Source organism: Primulina eburnea, chromosome 4, assembly GCF_022965805.1.
Source record: "Primulina eburnea isolate SZY01 chromosome 4, ASM2296580v1, whole genome shotgun sequence".
Classification (NCBI taxonomy): domain Eukaryota; kingdom Viridiplantae; phylum Streptophyta; class Magnoliopsida; order Lamiales; family Gesneriaceae; genus Primulina; species Primulina eburnea.
Window position 1 is genome coordinate 41,076,686 of NC_133104.1, and position 17,316 is coordinate 41,094,001.

The window sequence follows — 17,316 nt, forward strand, 5'->3', positions numbered from 1 at the left end:
TTCCGCTTACTGTTTCGCCATATTTTTTACTGATTTGATTTCTGATGCGTTTATACATCTTGATTTGCACTATATCTGCACAATATGGTGTCATTTTTATCTATCTTGATTCACACCCTCGCAATATGGAGGTTTCAGCCATCATTTGATTTAACAAAAAAAGGAATGATACAAATCACAGACAAGGACAGGATCGATTCTGGATGAGAATGGAATTCAGCCGTGGGCAACAAGGCCGCTACACACACGAAAGAAATCGAATGAATAATCAAGCATGACTTATGATCAACACCTCAAATCAAATGAATAATCAAACATGACTTGTGATCAACACCTCAATATGTTCTATAGATGGCAAATTGACCAGTCAGTACACAAACAATAGAGACAGGTAAAACATTAGGAAGGTGATACCAGAAAAAAGAGTTGAAAAAGAAGTAGGTTTTGTCTTGAATGGGAGGAAAAGAAATTGGTACCGAGAAAATTTAAAATTCCTTGATGTGATTCTTTCTCATGTCATTCATTATTCATATAAAGGCTATCCACAACCTTTCCCGTTTTTGAAATAGTTTGCGGGATAGATTGCATTAGTTTTTTAAGTGGTGGTTTTATATTACTTCCAAATGCTAAAAATTTTTAAAAGTTACATATGAATTTTTTGCCATAAAATTGAGATATTTAACATTTTGACTTATAAAATTAAGTAACCAAAGGGAAAAGAGATATGACATCGAGAGTAGGTGTCATTAATTAAAATATTTTTCGACAATATTAAGAATTTCTGCTCCGGAAGAAATATTAATTTGAAATATATGTAAAAACATTTAATATTAAAAAGTTTTATTGTCAGATATCATTTGACTCGTATGATGTGATTTAAATAATCTGAGATCGTTGGAAACTATTTCAACCATTTTAACATAGAATTTTGTCTCCTTGTTTTCTTGAATATTATTGCAATATATTTTTTCCAAGGTTAATAAAAGCAGGAAGAAGTGAAACTGAAGAATGATGCTAGATTTACGCATTACTTTCGTTTGGATTAAAAGGTTATGAGTAAATTTATGTGAGACATTCGTACTGATCATTATTCGTTTGGATTAAAAGGTTTATAAGTCAGTTTTGCTTATATTTATAATTAAAAATAATATTTTTGATATAAAAAGTAATTTGTCTCACAGAATTGATCTGTGAGATCGTTTGAGTTTTTGTGTACGTTTATTGTAACTGTCACTTAGTATCCATCACGAATTAGCTATGTTACCTCCCAACTGCCAAATACCAAGAAAGTGATTGAATCAAATCTAACATACATATAAATATATCACTTTCATTTGTGAATTTCCTTATATGACCTTGTTCATTTATTTAATTTAAGTTAGCAAGTAAATTAAGAGGTTATCTTAAAGGTTTTTTTTTGTAATTCATTTTCATCTTAAATGAACTTGGACATTAATACACATTCATCTTTATTTCCTAACTTTTATGCCAACAAAATTATTTGTGAATTTCCTTATATGACCTTGTTCATTTATTTAATTTAAGTTAGCAAGTAAATTAAGAGGTTATCTTAAAGGTTTTTTTTTTTGTAATTCATTTTCATCTTAAATGAACTTGGACATTAATACACATTCATCTTTATTTCCTAACTTTTATGCCAACAAAATTATTTATTTAAATTTTCTTGTTAATTTAATTTAAGTTAGCAAATTAAATTAATAGGTTTTTTTAAGAGTTTTTTGTAAGTCATTGTCCATCTTAAATGGATTTGGACATTAATACACATTTATATTTTTTTAAAATTTTAGGCCAGAAATATTATTTATTTTAATTTCTTAGTAAATTTTTTAACGAACTAATAAAATCATATATTATATAGATATTGAAATATAACAAAGATTAGAAATTTTTAGTTTAACATCTAACATACATATATGCCACTTTCAATTGTGTTTTCCCATATGTACCATTATATTTCTAGATTTTGCAATTTGGCTTCATGGAGGATTAATTTTTTCGCTGCTCACTACCATTTAATAGATATATTGACCCATTTATTTTCTTCCTACATTTCTTCCTTTCCTTCACCATGGTCATTACTGTTGATGGGTTATTTCAATCTCGACGTGTTTGTGGTGCCGGTTTATCTACTTCCAACGATTAGCTGCTCTGTTATTTTCACCATGTTTATTTGCATCGATTGGATTGTTTTCCCCTCTTTGATATGTTTATACTTTTTTATCTCATGTGTTGTTGTCGTTCAATGATATAATTCCATCATACAATACATATTGTGTATGTTCCTCTGGCGTGTTCTCCTATTTGTAAGTAATATGTTGTTGTTTTCATCGTGCCTTTATTTTACTCGGATTTTTTTGCTCGGCTTTCCTATATTCATTTTTTCGCACCTGAAATACGTTGGTTTTTTCCCCAATTGCATTTCTTTTTAAAATTCAGACAATGAAGGAGATATTGCTGGTATCAGTGTCTTGCCAATGGTTTCTTCATGTCAATTTTGTGGCGCAAGATTCCTTTGTGAAGCTCCATCTTTTTGTTGCGCATCTGGTAAGATTAGATTGGCATATTCTATTATTCAGATTTGCCTTGCTGGAATTATTCAAGGACCCATCATCTCCCGTGGCTATTTTATTCTGTTGTCAAGTACGATTGTACAACAATGTTTTCTCTTTCACTTCATTTGCGGTTAGGCTTGACAAGAAATTGGCTTCTCTTCAACGTGGGGTATACACATTTCGTGCGCATGGCCAGATTTTCCATTCATTGCCACCACTTATACCTAATTCGGATGGTCCAAGGTATTTCCAACTTTATTTTTGGGACAACGATAATGAGTTGGAAAATAGGATGTCCGTTTTCCTGGACGCTTATGTTGACAGAGAACTCATGGTTTTGCTGATAGACGTAATGAAAGTAAACCCTTATGCACAACTTCTAAAGTGGATAAATCAGTATTCTTCAATCAGAAACTTAAGATTGCATATTTCCAAAAATATTCTTGTTGACCAGAGATGTTATAATAGCCCATCCGCTGATCAAGTTGCGGCTATTTGGATCGAAGGCAATGATGATGCTAATATTCCACAAAGCAGGGACATAGTTGCTTGTCGTCGTGATGGTCAAACCCATCAAATACAACATTATTATGGTTATTATGATTCCTTGCAATATCCGTTTTTTTTCCCGTATGGGGACAATGGGTGGCAGCAGAATATTCTGAAGGTAAAAAATGAGTATGCCCATGTTGGCGTGCATGAGAGTGTGCTACCACTTGCAGATGTTAATTCCTTCAATCGTATTATTGCTGGTGAAAGCCGTGGTGCATTTTTAATCTTTTACCCCATACTCAATTTTAGTAATTATTTTTTGCATTTTCCCCCAAATAAACAAGATAATGGTCGGCTGCATATATTTATATATTTGTCCTGCAACTAATTTGTGTGTATTTTATTTGTTTCATGCAGTTGTTCGTGGAAAAAATGATAAGATGGTTTCTTGTGGGAGTACTATTGTTACATGTTGCAAATTCATGGCAGCAACACTTCGTTAATATTGTATGGTGGTCGATTATTGCAGCAATTTGTTGTCGATATGTACATTAAACTAGAAACAACGAGATTAGATTACTACAGAAGGCACAAAAATGAGATAAGATCGGAATTGTACCAAGGTGTGGTTGACAGTGTAGCCAATGGTGAATCACGTGGGAGTGAGGTCGGGCAACATATTGTTTTACCAGCATCTTTCATAGGAGGTCCAAGAGATATGCGACGTCGATATCTTGATGCAATTGCATTGGTTCAAAAATTTGGAAAACCAAACTTGTTTATTATGATGACTTGCAATCCGGATTGGAAAGAGATTCGAGAAAATTTATTCGAAGGTCAGCTTGCTCATGATCGTCCAGATTTGGTCTCTCGAGTGTTTCGTGAAAAATCACTTGATCTTAAGGACCAGATTCTTAAAAATCTATATTTGGCCCTGTTTTTGCTTATGTTTATGTTATCGAGTTCCAGAAACGAGGTCTACCTTATTGTCATCTGATTATTATCCTGCAATCTAATTATAAGATTAACTCGCCTGAAAGGTTCGACTCTTATGTTGTTGTTGAGCTTCCAGATAAAGATATTTTTCCTCGATTGTTTGGTTTGGTCTCATGACATATGATGCATGGACTTTGTGGCACGTTAAATTTATAATGCCCATGTATGGTTAATGAAAAATGAAAAAACCATTATTCTCGCCCTTTTTTAGAATATTCTGTTCACGATCTGATGGTTACCCTATATATGTACAGGAGGAGAAACGATGGTCGCTCTGTTGAGGTTCGGAACTGTACATTGAATTCTCAATGGATTGTTCCTTATAATCCTTATCTACTATATCGCTATGATTATCATATCAATGTTGAAATTTGTTTGGCATAACGGCTGTAAAATATTTATACAAATATATTTACAAGGGCCATGACAAATTAAGTGTTCATTTATCACCTCATAGTTCTAACTCATTTGTAGATGAAATACGAGCATTTCAGGATGTTCGCTGGGTGTTTGCTCCATAATCAGTGTGACGCATTTTGAATTTGATATGAATGAAATCTCTCAAGCAGTTATCAATTTGCCTCTGCATTTACCGGACAAGCACAAGACCACCTTCTCAAATTACCAAAACTTGGGCAATGTGTTGGCATCCGAATGTATCTCCAAAACTATGTTGACTTAATTTTTTAAGACTTGTTCGCACATTGTGGAAGCAACAAAGTTCTTATATTCTGAATTACCAGAGCATTTTGTTTGGGATCGACCAACTAGAACTTGGAAACCAAGGAAACAAAGACATGTTATCGGACGTGTTAACTCGACAAATCCGGCAGAAGGTGAGAGGTATTATCATCGTTTATTACTTCTTCATGTTCGAGGCCCTAAGTTCTACTCCGATTTGCTCACTGTTTGTGGAATATTTTGTTTCGCTTTCAAGGAAGCAGCACAACGTAGGGGCTATTAAAAAGTGATAAGAGTAATTTTGAGTGTTTAAATGAGACAACAAGTTTTCACATGCCTATTGCTTTGTGTAGGTTGTTTGATACGATCTTAGTACATTGTGTAATACTTTGTTTTGTTGTTTGCAACCTTAACTGAAAATTATTATCGTACTATGTCTTATATAAACACGAAGTCTTATTATTATATAGATTTATCTCTCTATTGCTTAGTTTGAAAACTTTTGTCAATGAATTGCTTACTCCGAAAACTTTTGTAAATGAATTGCTTACTCTATAATATTTATTGCACAATTATTGAAACATATATCTCCACGTGCATCGCACGTACACCTACCTAGTAAGAGTAAATATAAGAGAAATTAGGCCATTTTCTTGAATGGGTCATGTTCACTGATTAGCAGCTGAAGCTACAATCGGACTTCGAACATAATGGAAGCCATCAGCCCATGTCAACCGCCCGTACTTGTATCCCTTTGTGGATTTTTTTGCTTTTATGGTCAACTTAAATCTCTTCTCTTCTCCAATTTTCTCAAACTTCAGAACCTTTGGTTCCACAGAAACTGAAAAGCCCGGTGGCTGATGCACACGAGCTGCATATGTCCCCGGTTTGCCCACGTTTTTCAGCTTTCTCCATACCGTGACTGATCCACGGAGATTTTGAACACTGATGGAGGGGTTGTTAAAGTCTAGGAGACTGTACTTCTTCGGACAAGCATGAAATGTTCCTGAAAACCGATGAATAATCGTCTTGTTATAGCCAATACCACATAAGAAATCCAAATAATCATTCACGTTCAAGTCATAGACCAATCCAGGATCCATGGCTCGATTCGGTCTGATATGTCCGGATCCGTAAGCGAACGGAGTGGCCTTCTTATAGTCAGCGTCGAGCATGTGATTCACTGTGTTGTCTCTTGTTCTTGCTGTCACAAAGATGATCAACACATTTGGTTAGAGGAAGAGAAGATTATAGGAGTAAAGATCACCAAGAAAATATTTTCGAGTTGTTACCAGTTGTCATAATTGCTGATCGTATTGCTGCAGGGCTCCAATTCGGATGGAGGGTCTTCATTAGCCCAACTATCCCAGCAACGTGCGGACATGACATTGAGGTTCCAGATTCAGCGATGAAAGGAGTTCTCCGGTGATCGAAATCTTCATGTGTGGGGCTTACTCCTTCACTATAAGCAGCAATGATGTTTACTCCTGGTGCTGTAATATCAGGCTGGAGGGCAGAATCATAGAACTTCATTACAAAAGCATTTTAAAAACAGATGGCCCATAGTTTTTAAGATTTTGCAAACCTTGAGTATTTCGGCAGTAATAGTATTTGGTCCCCTTGAAGAGAAAGATGCCATAAATGGAGCAGGTTTCGTGTTCAACTGCGCCTTAGGAGCTGTAATGAACCCTTTCGCGTTTCTGGAAAAAAATTGTTATGAATGAATAACACGATAAGATTTTTTTTCTTTGAAAAAAAGAGGGACTTTCTTAAGCTCGTACTTGGTAGTATTGACATAGGCGAAGACTGCTAGACCGTCTGTATATTTTATATGACTCGTTGGAAGAACGTGAGGATCCGCGAGAATCTCATTTCCACTTGCCTTGTCGTTACAGAGAATCATTCCCACGGCACCAGCTCGAAGAGCCTGCTCGCCTTTATCCACTCTAGCAGTTTCCCCCCTCTGACAGACTAATATTTTACCCTTTACCTTGTTTGAGTCTAATGTCCCTGGTTTGCACAATATGCTGCAGAAATTTACTTTTAACTTTTTCATATCAAGAATTAAATTAAACTCTTCAAGAACAGCATTATTAGTAAGTCCTTACGCGTCGCTGGCAGACGAATTGGCAGCTTTAGCTTGTGCAGCGCTAATAAGTGGATAGAATCTGTCAGCTGGTAATGCTGTAGAAAGACTTGTTCCCTGTTGGTTCATGCCGGTAAGAAAACAACTTTGGGATATACTAGGAGAAAAAGGGCCTTATTCATTTTGTTTGTGGTGTGATGGGGAAAGGGGGCGGTAGGGGCAGTTATATTTCAAACCTTAAGGCTCATGCCATTTTGCAACACTGCATAAGCTTCGAACTCACGATCAATGGTACTCGCTCCTACGGTAATCATCCATGGTGCAACATTAGAGACAGATCCTGGAAATGGTCCAGAGTTTCCAGCAGACGCTATCACAACTATTCCATTCATTACGGCATGAAATGATGAGATTGCTATTCCATCATATAAATAATCAACAGGAACTCCTCCTAGAGACACGGAAAGAACATCAACACCATCTTGGATTGCCATATCAAAGGCTTTCATGATATCTGCATCGAAACATTCAGATCCATTGATTTGAGGCCAGCACACTTTATATGCAGCCACCCGGGCTTTTGGTGAGCCTCCTTTCGCTGTTCCGTTCCCTACACCAAATACACTTGCATTAGGGACGAAGTTTCCTGCAGCAGTAGATAGTGTGTGCGTGCCATGGCCATCATAGTCCCGTGCACTGTTGAAAGAAGAGTTGAGTTTTCCTCCAAAGGCTGTGTAGCCTTTGTTGAAGTATCTTCCTCCAATTAGTTTCCTGCATTATTTTATCACAACCGGTGAAATTTTGTCAAACTATACTCATAACCAAATCAAAACAGAGCAAAGACGCCGGTGTGTCACTGTCAAGAGATGGGGGGAAAGGAAAGCACCTATTGCAGAGGGATCTTGCTTTGTCATTGATCTGACAGGTACCTTTCCACTTTGATGGAATGGGTCCGAATCCTCTTTCAGTAAAGCTCTTTGATTCTGGCCAAACACCTGGTAAATCCATGAGAAACCATGACTACAGGCTCAACTTCAGATCAAAGCACAATGCATTATTTGATTCAAACGGATAAAGGAATTTAGGAAAAGTATGTCTTACCAGTGTCCAGATTTCCTATGATAGTATCTTCACCGAATCGAGCCTTCTTCCATATTGAACTAGGATGAATTACACCATTTTTCTCAAGCATGAGAAAATCCCATGAATGTGTAGTGTGCAATTTTCTACCCTGATCCAAGAAAACAGACACCACATCCGGATGCTCTATCACAAAAAACGTGCATTTTTAGTACACAAATCGATAAAGATGTTAGATATGCATTGAAACCAACCATAGGAATAAATATGCGAAAATCTATGAGTCAAACCTGCAATTTTTGCTGCCTCATGCTCTTCAAGAACGGCAGCAAAACCATTTATATGTCTCTTGTACGAGTAAAATATCGCATCCCTCGCCTTCTCTTTACTATAATTTTCAGTAACAACAACATCAAGAAACAATGTGATCAAGATCATACAAAGTTATGGATCAAAAGAAAAAGATCATACAATTTTACAAGAGACAAAAGTATCATATTGTTTCAGCCATAGCGAATTCGTGAAATTTGTTATTCGTACCTTCCTAAGGTTAAGCCAAGTAATTCATGGTGAGAATCTACAACTCTGTGAAGATCAGCAGTAGTTACTTCCGGACCATGAGAATGTCCTCCTAAGTAGACTATGTAAGACTGCACCAAGATCAACAAAAATAAAAATAAAAACAAAAATTGTTCAGCAATTTAATTTGCATAACAGGAAACACTTGACTAAATATGTTATGACCAATACAATGTGTACCTTTTTCGTGGCTGAAACTGATTGTTGAAAGACAACAAAAAGAATGAAAAGTGCAAGAAAATATGAAAGCATTTTGCTTTTGTCACTTTGAAAAAGGTGTGGTAGTGATACTTTTATATTCATTTGCTTGGTTATTAAGCACAAGTAATAAAAGAGAATCCGCAGTTACTCTTAAATATAAAATAAATTCGAAAGATATATCAATCAAATTAAGTATGATTTATCTGGCCTGATCTTCAGTTTTTTTTTCCCATGACTTTGGCAAATTTTATTTGATTTCAAAGTCTGTCACATTTAAATTTTCTTCATTAGTATTCTTATGTTACTCCATGATGTTTGCCAAATACCTTATAGATTTGGGATTTTCTATAAATGATTAGATTTTATTTGACTCTGCATTCAAATTTCTCAAGACTGAAATAATATCGGTTGATTGGAATCTAATAATTGCTTTAAATATTGATACTACAGTTATTTTCATACCTTATTCCATCGGAGTGTCAAACGATATTTGCTTAAGTATATAAATAATTAAATCCTTTCCATTCATTTCATTATTCTGATCTTTCCATAATTGCCTGTTTTTATTTTTAAAATTTATTATATTAATTGCGTTGTGATTTTAGATCAAACTTTAAAATGTTTTCTTTTTTCTTTTTTTCTCATTTCATATTTTTAGCGAAAATATTATTGACAAAATGTAGATAATTAACATAATGAGATCCACTTTCCCACTTATGCTACATTTATTGCTAGACAAATATATATATGATATGATTAATCCTTAATTTCCGTTCATTTTTTCCAATTAAAACCAAAACAATCACAGAGAATTTCTTCAGGCTTGAAACAAGGAGTCTACCGGTGCCTGGTTTTGTACAAAGGAAAAAGAAAGTTTTTTGCTTAACAAAGGTACGAAATAATATGTTCTTGACAGGTGATTCCACCGAGGTTTCTTTTACAGGCCACGAAGCACAAAATGACCAATTTGTCTGCATACCCGACGCTTAACTATCGTCGACTTGAGAATGAAATACAAAGCTGGGGAATGTGGTTGTAATGTCTCTGTCGATCAAAAAAGAAGAGGATTAGTTTGTCTGCCAGACTTCGTTAAATCGAATAGAAAATTTATAAAAATTATTGACAATGAAACTTACTTGAGATACTGAAGGGTCATATTCTTTAACAGAGATGGATGCCTCATAACAAGAATCCTCCACTCTTCGCTGTCAATTTTTCCGTCGTGTTTGGTATCAGCTTCCTCAAAAGTCTGAAACCAAGAGATCGTATAATGACTAAAGATTAATGGACAGAAATTGCTCAAACGCTACGGTTACAACATTGCTTCTAGCAGATTGCAAGCGTTATCATGTGAAGTTTCTGAAACATATTTCCCAGCCATCTAAAAACTTTTAAATGCACAATTCGTGTTAAGCTGTAAAACAACCAAATGCTTGAGTTGTACGAGGTTATGACATCACCTTGTTGATAATACTCTCTATTATATCATCCGAAAGGTTCATTCCAGATTCGGCCAGTGTTGCCACAACCATTTGCTTTACCTAAAATAGCCATATGACATGATCATGATCCACAACATAGCTGTGAAACAATGTAAAATAAACTTTCCAGGACACATTAAATTTACAAGTCGATAAGTTACTATTTGAGGACTTTTTTTAATGAGAGACCATAAAGGACCTCAAATATGTCATATATCATAAAATGTCAAGTAGTAACTAGCAAGAAGTCACGTTTCATGCATCGCCAGTAAGCAGATGGAGAGAAAAATTAAGGGTGCGTTTGGAATAGAGAATTAGGTGAATTAGGATTGCAAATCCTTAATCCAAATGTACTTGATATGTCTGGATGATTTTCAAATCCATGACATATCGAGTACATTTGGATAAAGGATTTGCAATGGATTTGAAAATCTTTAGCTCTCAATTTTTCTTTTTTCATTCATTGAGATATTGAAAATCCACTACTTCAAATTCTTTGCCCAAATCAAATCATTAAATCCAAAACAACATAAGGTTCAAGACAAGTGAACCCAACTCCTAGGTGGTGTTTTTAAAAAAAATTCATTTAAGAAATAGATTTTGAGGTTTGAAATGCAAGATCATGATCAAAAGGAAAGGCTTGAAATTATAGGTAAAGGATATTTCAAAATTATCTGAACAAGACGAGTGAGTTTATATATGAATTTTAAATTATTTGGTCCAAAGCCTTCAACGCAAACATACAGATAAAGCTATCCAACATACATTTGTCATTGTTTCTCGAGAAAAAAAAATTTACCTCCTGTCTTTCAATAAAGCCTTGCTGCTTGAGATCATATAATTGGAAAGAAACTGCATGCATCATTGATTTGAAAAAACATCAGAACACATGTTTCAAAACAAAACAGAGAAGGTAACATGTGATACACTGCTAAAAATAATTAACTTTAATGGATATACAGATATTTTAAGTCTTCTTTCCCAAGATGAACTAAACAAAATGCGACAACGATTTTATTTAAGATTGGAAAGAGTTACAGATTTCAGTATCTAACATCCATTATCTTTGAATATTGCCAGTGTGTGAATGATTATTGTTTGATAGATAATCTGAGAGAAAATACAACCGTAAAATCCATTAAGACCAGAAATGCGGATTTCTCAAAATTATGACACTCACAATTGATCTTGTCTTCGATAGGAGCATTTGGGTGAAACACTGAAAGAGCACGCGCAAATTCTTCGAAGTCTAACATCCCATTATGCTTGATATCAAATAAGTCAAATACCTAGCAATCAATACGATTAATAGCAAAGATCCTATAACACCAGTATCAAAGAACTCCAGAACACCAAAGGTAGTCGAGTAACATACAAAACATAAGTTGAAATTTATCTCAATAACAATAATAATGACAAAACAAAACAATTATGATTAATAAGAATTCTATAAAAGAAGATTAGAAGGCGGCGATAAAAAAAGATGCCAAATATGGAAGAGGATAAAGGACAAAACCTCGTGGGAATGAAGACCTAGAAGTATTAGACGTTACCATGATTTTAAATGAGAAAGTCACAGAGACATTAATAATTAATAAATAATTCCTTTAGGCAATACAATGAATGAAACTAACCCTGTCAGCAAACAGGCTCTGCTTTTTATTTGTTTTAAATAATGCAAGCTGGAACTCTTCCTGTAAATAACCAAAAACAAGAGGCATGTGTACCAAATAAGATCCACAAATGAATCAAAAACAAAATAAAAGGCATAGGAAAAAATATATTACATGGTGATCATGATAATGGCATTCATTACCTTGTTGATGAGCCCATCATCGATCACAGCACTGCTTATCCTTTTAAATAGTTCATACAAGGCTTCTACTTCGTTAACACTGACTGCATGAGAACATGAAACGTAATAATACCACGTGTACTGATTAGCAAGCAATCATATATATTTTTATTAAGTATCAGCCGGTGCACCAGATGACCAATGACTTTAATAATGACAAATAGAAATTTTTGATAATTTGGCAACCAGTTTACCAGGATGAACACAGTGAAATCTTACAAATAAACAAAACTTGAAACATGTCAAGCAATATCAATCTCGCTGTCATAAAAACTCAAAATTTCATGCAATAAGTTCACGCACATACTGTCTCCCTTGCTAGAGCTTCGGGATTTTCCAGGCCCCAGGGTTGTTTGTATATCTCAGAATCACAGCAATTTGCAACAGCTAAGAGTATATGCTTTATCACATCTAGGCACTGCACCATGGTCTTTTCCAGAAATCATTACTTGATGCCTTCGAGTCAATAAAGTTGAAGTTTTTATTCAATACCAAACACGATAAAAATAGATATAGTAGTAAGCGTATCAACTGGTGTACAGGAAAATGATGCTCAAAGATTACCAATACAGGAAAACAAAGAATTTTTTTCAAATAATTTATCAAAACAGTTTTATCATCATAAATGCAAAACATCAACCGTAGACAGTCTTCAACTTCGTGTCTTTGAAACTCGTGTTTTTGAAACTGACAAAGAAAAATGCTAGTAAATATTTCAGTTCTAAGCTCCAAAGACTATGATGGGGAAAACAAAAGGACCTTGTAACTATTCAAAACACAGCAACCCACAATCGATGGACGTGAAACTCAAATAGTTAATGTTTCAACCAAAGTTAAATTATTTGAAAATGGATTACACAATCAGAAGGGTTTATCCTACTAATTTATGAAAGTTATAAAATTTGGAAACATTTACTCCTGTAATCTGAATTTGGTTAACCAAATCCATTCGACAGAATCCTAAAACCCATAACTAGGAATCCAAGAAAAGCAATAATCTGATAAATTTACATTGCATAGCTACTGGGAAATCACAAAGTTAACAATAAGCAACACAGTCAGCTATCTTACAATAAAAACTAACTCATGAAACATCAGGCTGTCAATATCAAACTCACCACATTGAAAGTAATTGAAAATACAAATCCAAATCGTAAGCAGCATCGAATTTAACATGCATTACCCATTCCAACCCGAAAGATAATACCACCCAAAGAATTTCAATCCATGGTTATTCTACAAACCCAAACTTTTCGGTACCTGACAACTCAATCCTAATACATATACGTAAGAGTCGACAAAAAAAATACCTTTAGGCAAAATTGGGAAGAAAAAAATAGAGACGGGACATTATTCGAAAAACTTCCACTCTTTGTTAAAGTTCAAATCTTGGAATGACAATTTAAAACAATTAGTTGTGATCTCCAATCCTTTGTTTCTCCAAGATACAAGAATGCTGACAACGATTGGAATCGATTGCAGGTGGCAAAATTATTGGTCGCTGAAAAATAATGGAACGCAGATATTTTGGAAAAAAGAAAGAAGAATTATTAAAATTGAGGAATAGTCTCTCCAGGTACACAGACCTAGAGCAGGGTGGGGGCGGCGCGGGACGGGGACGGCGCCTCGTTGGCAAATGATCGTTTTTCACGTGCTGTTCTTTCATTTTATCTTCATTATACACATGTACATTTTAAGAAATTAAAATAAGATTCTTTTTTTGTCCGAATCACTAAATTGTTTTTATTAATGATAATCTATGTTTTGCTATATATATTATTAAAATTGATGAGTTAAGAGTAAACAACTAAGTTTCGTGTTATCTTCTCAAATTACAAAAATATTTCTTTTTATTTAATAAAACATATCGCAGAAGCCTATTTTAATAAATTTGTACCTCGTTTATATTGAGCATTTGTCGCTGTCAAAAATTATAATTGATGATAACAATGTAACTCAAATTTTTTAAAATCATAAAAGTAACTCAAATGCTAGTACGGTTAGAGAGACCAACCCGTCATCTGGTGGGACGGTTGTTTGACGAGTTGAGAAATATTGAATCCGGCCTAACCCAATACGGATTGCGCGTTAAGTGAGCCACCCGAATCCGAAACCATTCGGAAAAAAAAGAAAAATCTAAATAATCCATTATTTGATCATTTCATAAATAGCAATTTCTAGAAAAATCATAATAAAATTCTTAATTCTTGATTTCATTCTTCTGCATGTTAGTCAAAGTAATAGCACACAAAATTAACAAATTTCACTACAAAAATACATATATATCTTCTTCTTTTTTCTTCGACCCAGAGTTCATCGCGGGTCAATCTGCCTAACTCCATGTCCCGTACATACTGCACTCATTTAGGTCCGTCTTTAAATATGTTGATGAAATTTCAACTCAACCCACTTAAATTGTTTGACGAGACAGACTAACTTGACGTGGCCAACCATATTGATATATCTAACAAACACCACGTTTCGATTACTTGTCGAACAGACATAATTATTACTGAACAAATGATGCATAATTTGTGTAAGTTTAAAATTATTAACTAACTTATATAAAAAAAAACATACTGCGCATTAATAATTATTTAAATTTACTTATTTGGTAAAGAGTGGGTTTCATGTGAGACCGTCTCACGAATAATAATCTGTGAGACGGGTCAACCCTACCCATGTTCACAATAAAAAGTAATACTCTTAGCATAAAAGTAATATTTTTTCATGGGTGACCCAAATAAGATATTCGTCTCACAAGTACGATCCGTGAGACCGTCTCACACAAGTTTTTTGCCTTAAAATAAAACAACGCAGTTAAAATTGGTTTGGTTCAAGTTTTAGGATAAGGCAAAAACTTGTGTGAGACGGTTTCACGGGTCGAATTTGTGAGACGGATCTCTTATTTGGGTCATTCATGAAAAAGTATAATTTTTTATGCTAAGAGTATTACTTTTTAGAGTAGGTCTCATATGAGACCGTCTCACGGATCATAATATGTGAGACGGGTCAACACTACCCATATTCACAACAAAAAGTAATACTTTTAGCATAAAAAGTAATAATTTTGCATGGGTGACCCAAATAAGAGATCTGTCTCACAGATACGACCCGTGAGACCGTCTCACACAAGTTTTTGCCTACTTTTTATTGTGAATATGGGTAGGGTTGACCCGTCTCACATATTAGTATCCGTGAGACGGTCTCACATGAGACTTACTCTTATTTTAATAGTGTGTTGATTTGATACATTAAAAAAAATGTGACACTATGAAATGCTGAAATATTTGATGCACTTTGTAAAAAGTACCAAAACATGAAACATAACCTAATTCGCATAATCAAAATACAAAATATGCAATCTAAGAAAACCGTTTTGAATCTATCCTAGAAAAATAATAGTTCTATTACAAGGCTTATGACGAATGACGAAAAATATAATTTATATGATTTTATCGATGTCGTTGTCATGTCATTATCGTAGCATTAAACAAGAAAATAATATAATAGCACACTTCATTATGTTTAAATAAATTTCTAAAAGTGATTGTTTATATGAATAATTGTCTTTATTAGATAGATCTATCGAATCATGATACTTGAGCTGTTATGTAGTTTAAAAAATTTGAGTTACATCATTATCATCGGCTATAGTTATTGATAAAACGATAAATACTTGGTCTTATCATTGATATCAGAACCAATGTCATTAGATAGATTCTTATTGATGACAAGAAGTACAATTATTGAGATATATATTTTTAGGTACGATAATTGTCTTTTCCGGGTAGAGCGATCAAATTGTGGCACTTGAGCTGATATGTGGTTTAAAAGTACGCCATTATCAATAGTTTTAACTTCTAGTAAAGTGTCAAATGCTCGATTCTACAATGATATCCAATTAAAAAGTTAAAAGAAAACATAAAATAGGTAATCAATTGTGTCACTTGTCATCTTATTAACTTCCCAACTACATTTTCTATGCTATTAATTTTCATATTTTTAATATGAATTATAGTTTTCTATCTTTATTTTTAAAATAAATATTATCAGCCACAACAATCAATATTTCATTCTCAATATTAAAAAAAAAACTGACAAATTATGGATACATTCAGTAAAACCTATATAAACTACTCTAAAATAATAAATTATCCTGTCCCTTAATAATATAATAATTTTGCTAAATACCTTACACAATTCTATAATCCAATAAATATAATTATCTAAAATTACACACATAACTAGGACAATTTAGTAAACATACTCACATATAGGGTGAATTATATTTTTTTTATTCAATACAATAAAGATTATTTAATTATGAAAAACAATGAACACCACTTACTTATTTTTTCAAAATTTATATGTATAATGAATTTTATTTTTTATATTAATTTAAAAAATATGATACAAACATTAATAAAATATAAAACTTTTTATGTATTAATTTTATATCTCCCAAGAAAAACTATTAAATTAATAAATTTGACTCGTATAAAAAAAAGAATTTTAAAAAAGTTTTAAATTTTTTTACTTAAAAAATTAATCAAAATAATATACAAAATACTAAAATTAAAACTTTAATTATTGTAGAGCAAATATTAAATTATAAATCAAAAAATTAGAAAAGATATATAAAAATCATTTTCTATTGAGACATATTTACTACAATTTGACATCTTATAATGCGCGAGTTTTTTTTATATATAATTTTCAAACTAAAAGTGGTTAAATTGATGTTTAGGTCTTTTGTGAGGCGGTCTGACGAATCTTTATCTGTGAAACGGATCAACCCTATCAATATTCACAATAAAAAGTAATATTCTTAGCATAAAAAGTAATAATTTTTCATGAATGACCCAAATAAGATATCTGTCTCAAAAATACGATCCGTGAAATCGTCTTACACAAATTTTTTTGTCTAAATTGATACTAAAATCCTGAATAAGATCTATATCAATATATACGAATAACTATCAAAATATTTATCTTATCTTTTACTATTTATTAAAGTTCAAGCCCATATAAAAACTGAATGGTGTCTTGGTCTGTTTTTTGATTGCCCAAAAATGCCCCTGCATCTTCTTTTATTTTCTCCTCATGTTCCTCTCTTCTCCTCTCAAATCCAACGCAGACACGTATCTTCTTCTTTTAATTTCTCCCACGTTTCTCTCAACTCATCTCAAATCCACCTCAGACGTCGGTTTATCTTAAAACATAAAATAGATACTCTGAAATCAACTGTATCGTTTATTTGAAATCAGAAAATCCATATCTCTGATTTTC

At 33.4% G+C, this 17,316-nt stretch overlaps 3 protein-coding genes across 5 annotated transcripts; 1 reads left to right on the forward strand and 2 right to left on the reverse strand.

Annotated features, from left to right (window-relative positions):
- Window positions 1-2,163: 2,163 nt before the first annotated feature.
- On the forward strand, window positions 2,164-4,119 carry LOC140829890 (uncharacterized). 2 transcript variants are annotated; one of them, XM_073193176.1, is made up of 2 exons: window positions 2,164-3,337; window positions 3,483-4,119. In XM_073193176.1, the coding sequence occupies exons 1-2, from the start codon at window positions 2,461-2,463 to the stop codon at window positions 3,566-3,568; spliced, it is 963 nt and encodes a 320-aa protein (XP_073049277.1). In that variant the 5' UTR covers window positions 2,164-2,460; the 3' UTR covers window positions 3,569-4,119. The 2 variants fall into 2 exon arrangements, with proteins under 2 accessions (XP_073049277.1, XP_073049278.1); XM_073193177.1 differs by having other exon boundaries at window positions 2,164-3,240.
- Window positions 4,120-5,332: 1,213 nt separating this feature from the next.
- On the reverse strand, window positions 5,333-8,796 carry LOC140828996 (subtilisin-like protease SBT5.4). 2 transcript variants are annotated; one of them, XM_073191921.1, is made up of 11 exons: window positions 8,668-8,790; window positions 8,449-8,558; window positions 8,199-8,296; window positions 7,930-8,094; window positions 7,715-7,823; window positions 7,065-7,599; window positions 6,851-6,945; window positions 6,524-6,769; window positions 6,328-6,442; window positions 6,035-6,248; window positions 5,333-5,946 (listed from the first exon to the last, which is right to left on the reverse strand). In XM_073191921.1, the coding sequence occupies exons 1-11, from the start codon at window positions 8,788-8,790 to the stop codon at window positions 5,411-5,413; spliced, it is 2,346 nt and encodes a 781-aa protein (XP_073048022.1). In that variant the 3' UTR covers window positions 5,333-5,410. The 2 variants fall into 2 exon arrangements, with proteins under 2 accessions (XP_073048022.1, XP_073048023.1); XM_073191922.1 differs by having other exon boundaries at window positions 5,334-5,946; window positions 7,930-8,059; window positions 8,668-8,796.
- A 627-nt stretch (window positions 8,797-9,423) lies between these two features.
- Window positions 9,424-13,632, reverse strand: LOC140828997 (calcineurin B-like protein 2). Its single transcript, XM_073191923.1, has 9 exons — window positions 13,335-13,632; window positions 12,328-12,480; window positions 11,986-12,068; window positions 11,804-11,863; window positions 11,350-11,458; window positions 10,969-11,021; window positions 10,149-10,229; window positions 9,825-9,937; window positions 9,424-9,732 (listed from the first exon to the last, which is right to left on the reverse strand). Exons 2-9 carry the CDS (start codon window positions 12,449-12,451, stop codon window positions 9,675-9,677), a joined length of 681 nt encoding a protein of 226 aa, XP_073048024.1. The 5' UTR covers window positions 12,452-12,480; window positions 13,335-13,632; the 3' UTR covers window positions 9,424-9,674.
- Between the last annotated feature and the right edge of the window lie 3,684 nt (window positions 13,633-17,316).

Bases quoted from the DNA above. Each gene is read 5' to 3' on its own strand.
- LOC140828996 (XM_073191921.1), bottom strand. From the start codon at position 8,790: ATGAATATAAAAGTATCACTACCACACCTTTTTCAAAGTGACAAAAGC. The intron at 8,559-8,667 runs GTACACATTGTA...ATCTTGGTGCAG, and splicing joins CAGTTTCAGCCACGAAAAAG to TCTTACATAGTCTACTTAGG. The intron at 5,947-6,034 runs GTAACAACTCGA...TCTTTGTGACAG, and splicing joins ATCAGCAATTATGACAACTG to CAAGAACAAGAGACAACACA.
- LOC140828997 (XM_073191923.1), bottom strand. From the start codon at position 12,451: ATGGTGCAGTGCCTAGATGTGATAAAGCATATACTCTTAGCTGTTGCA. The intron at 12,069-12,327 runs GTGCGTGAACTT...GTTCTCATGCAG, and splicing joins TCTAGCAAGGGAGACAGTAT to TCAGTGTTAACGAAGTAGAA. The intron at 9,938-10,148 runs GTGATGTCATAA...TCTTGGTTTCAG, and splicing joins TAGAGAGTATTATCAACAAG to ACTTTTGAGGAAGCTGATAC.
- LOC140829890 (XM_073193176.1), top strand. From the start codon at position 2,461: ATGAAGGAGATATTGCTGGTATCAGTGTCTTGCCAATGGTTTCTTCAT. The intron at 3,338-3,482 runs GTGCATTTTTAA...TGTTTCATGCAG, and splicing joins TATTGCTGGTGAAAGCCGTG to TTGTTCGTGGAAAAAATGAT.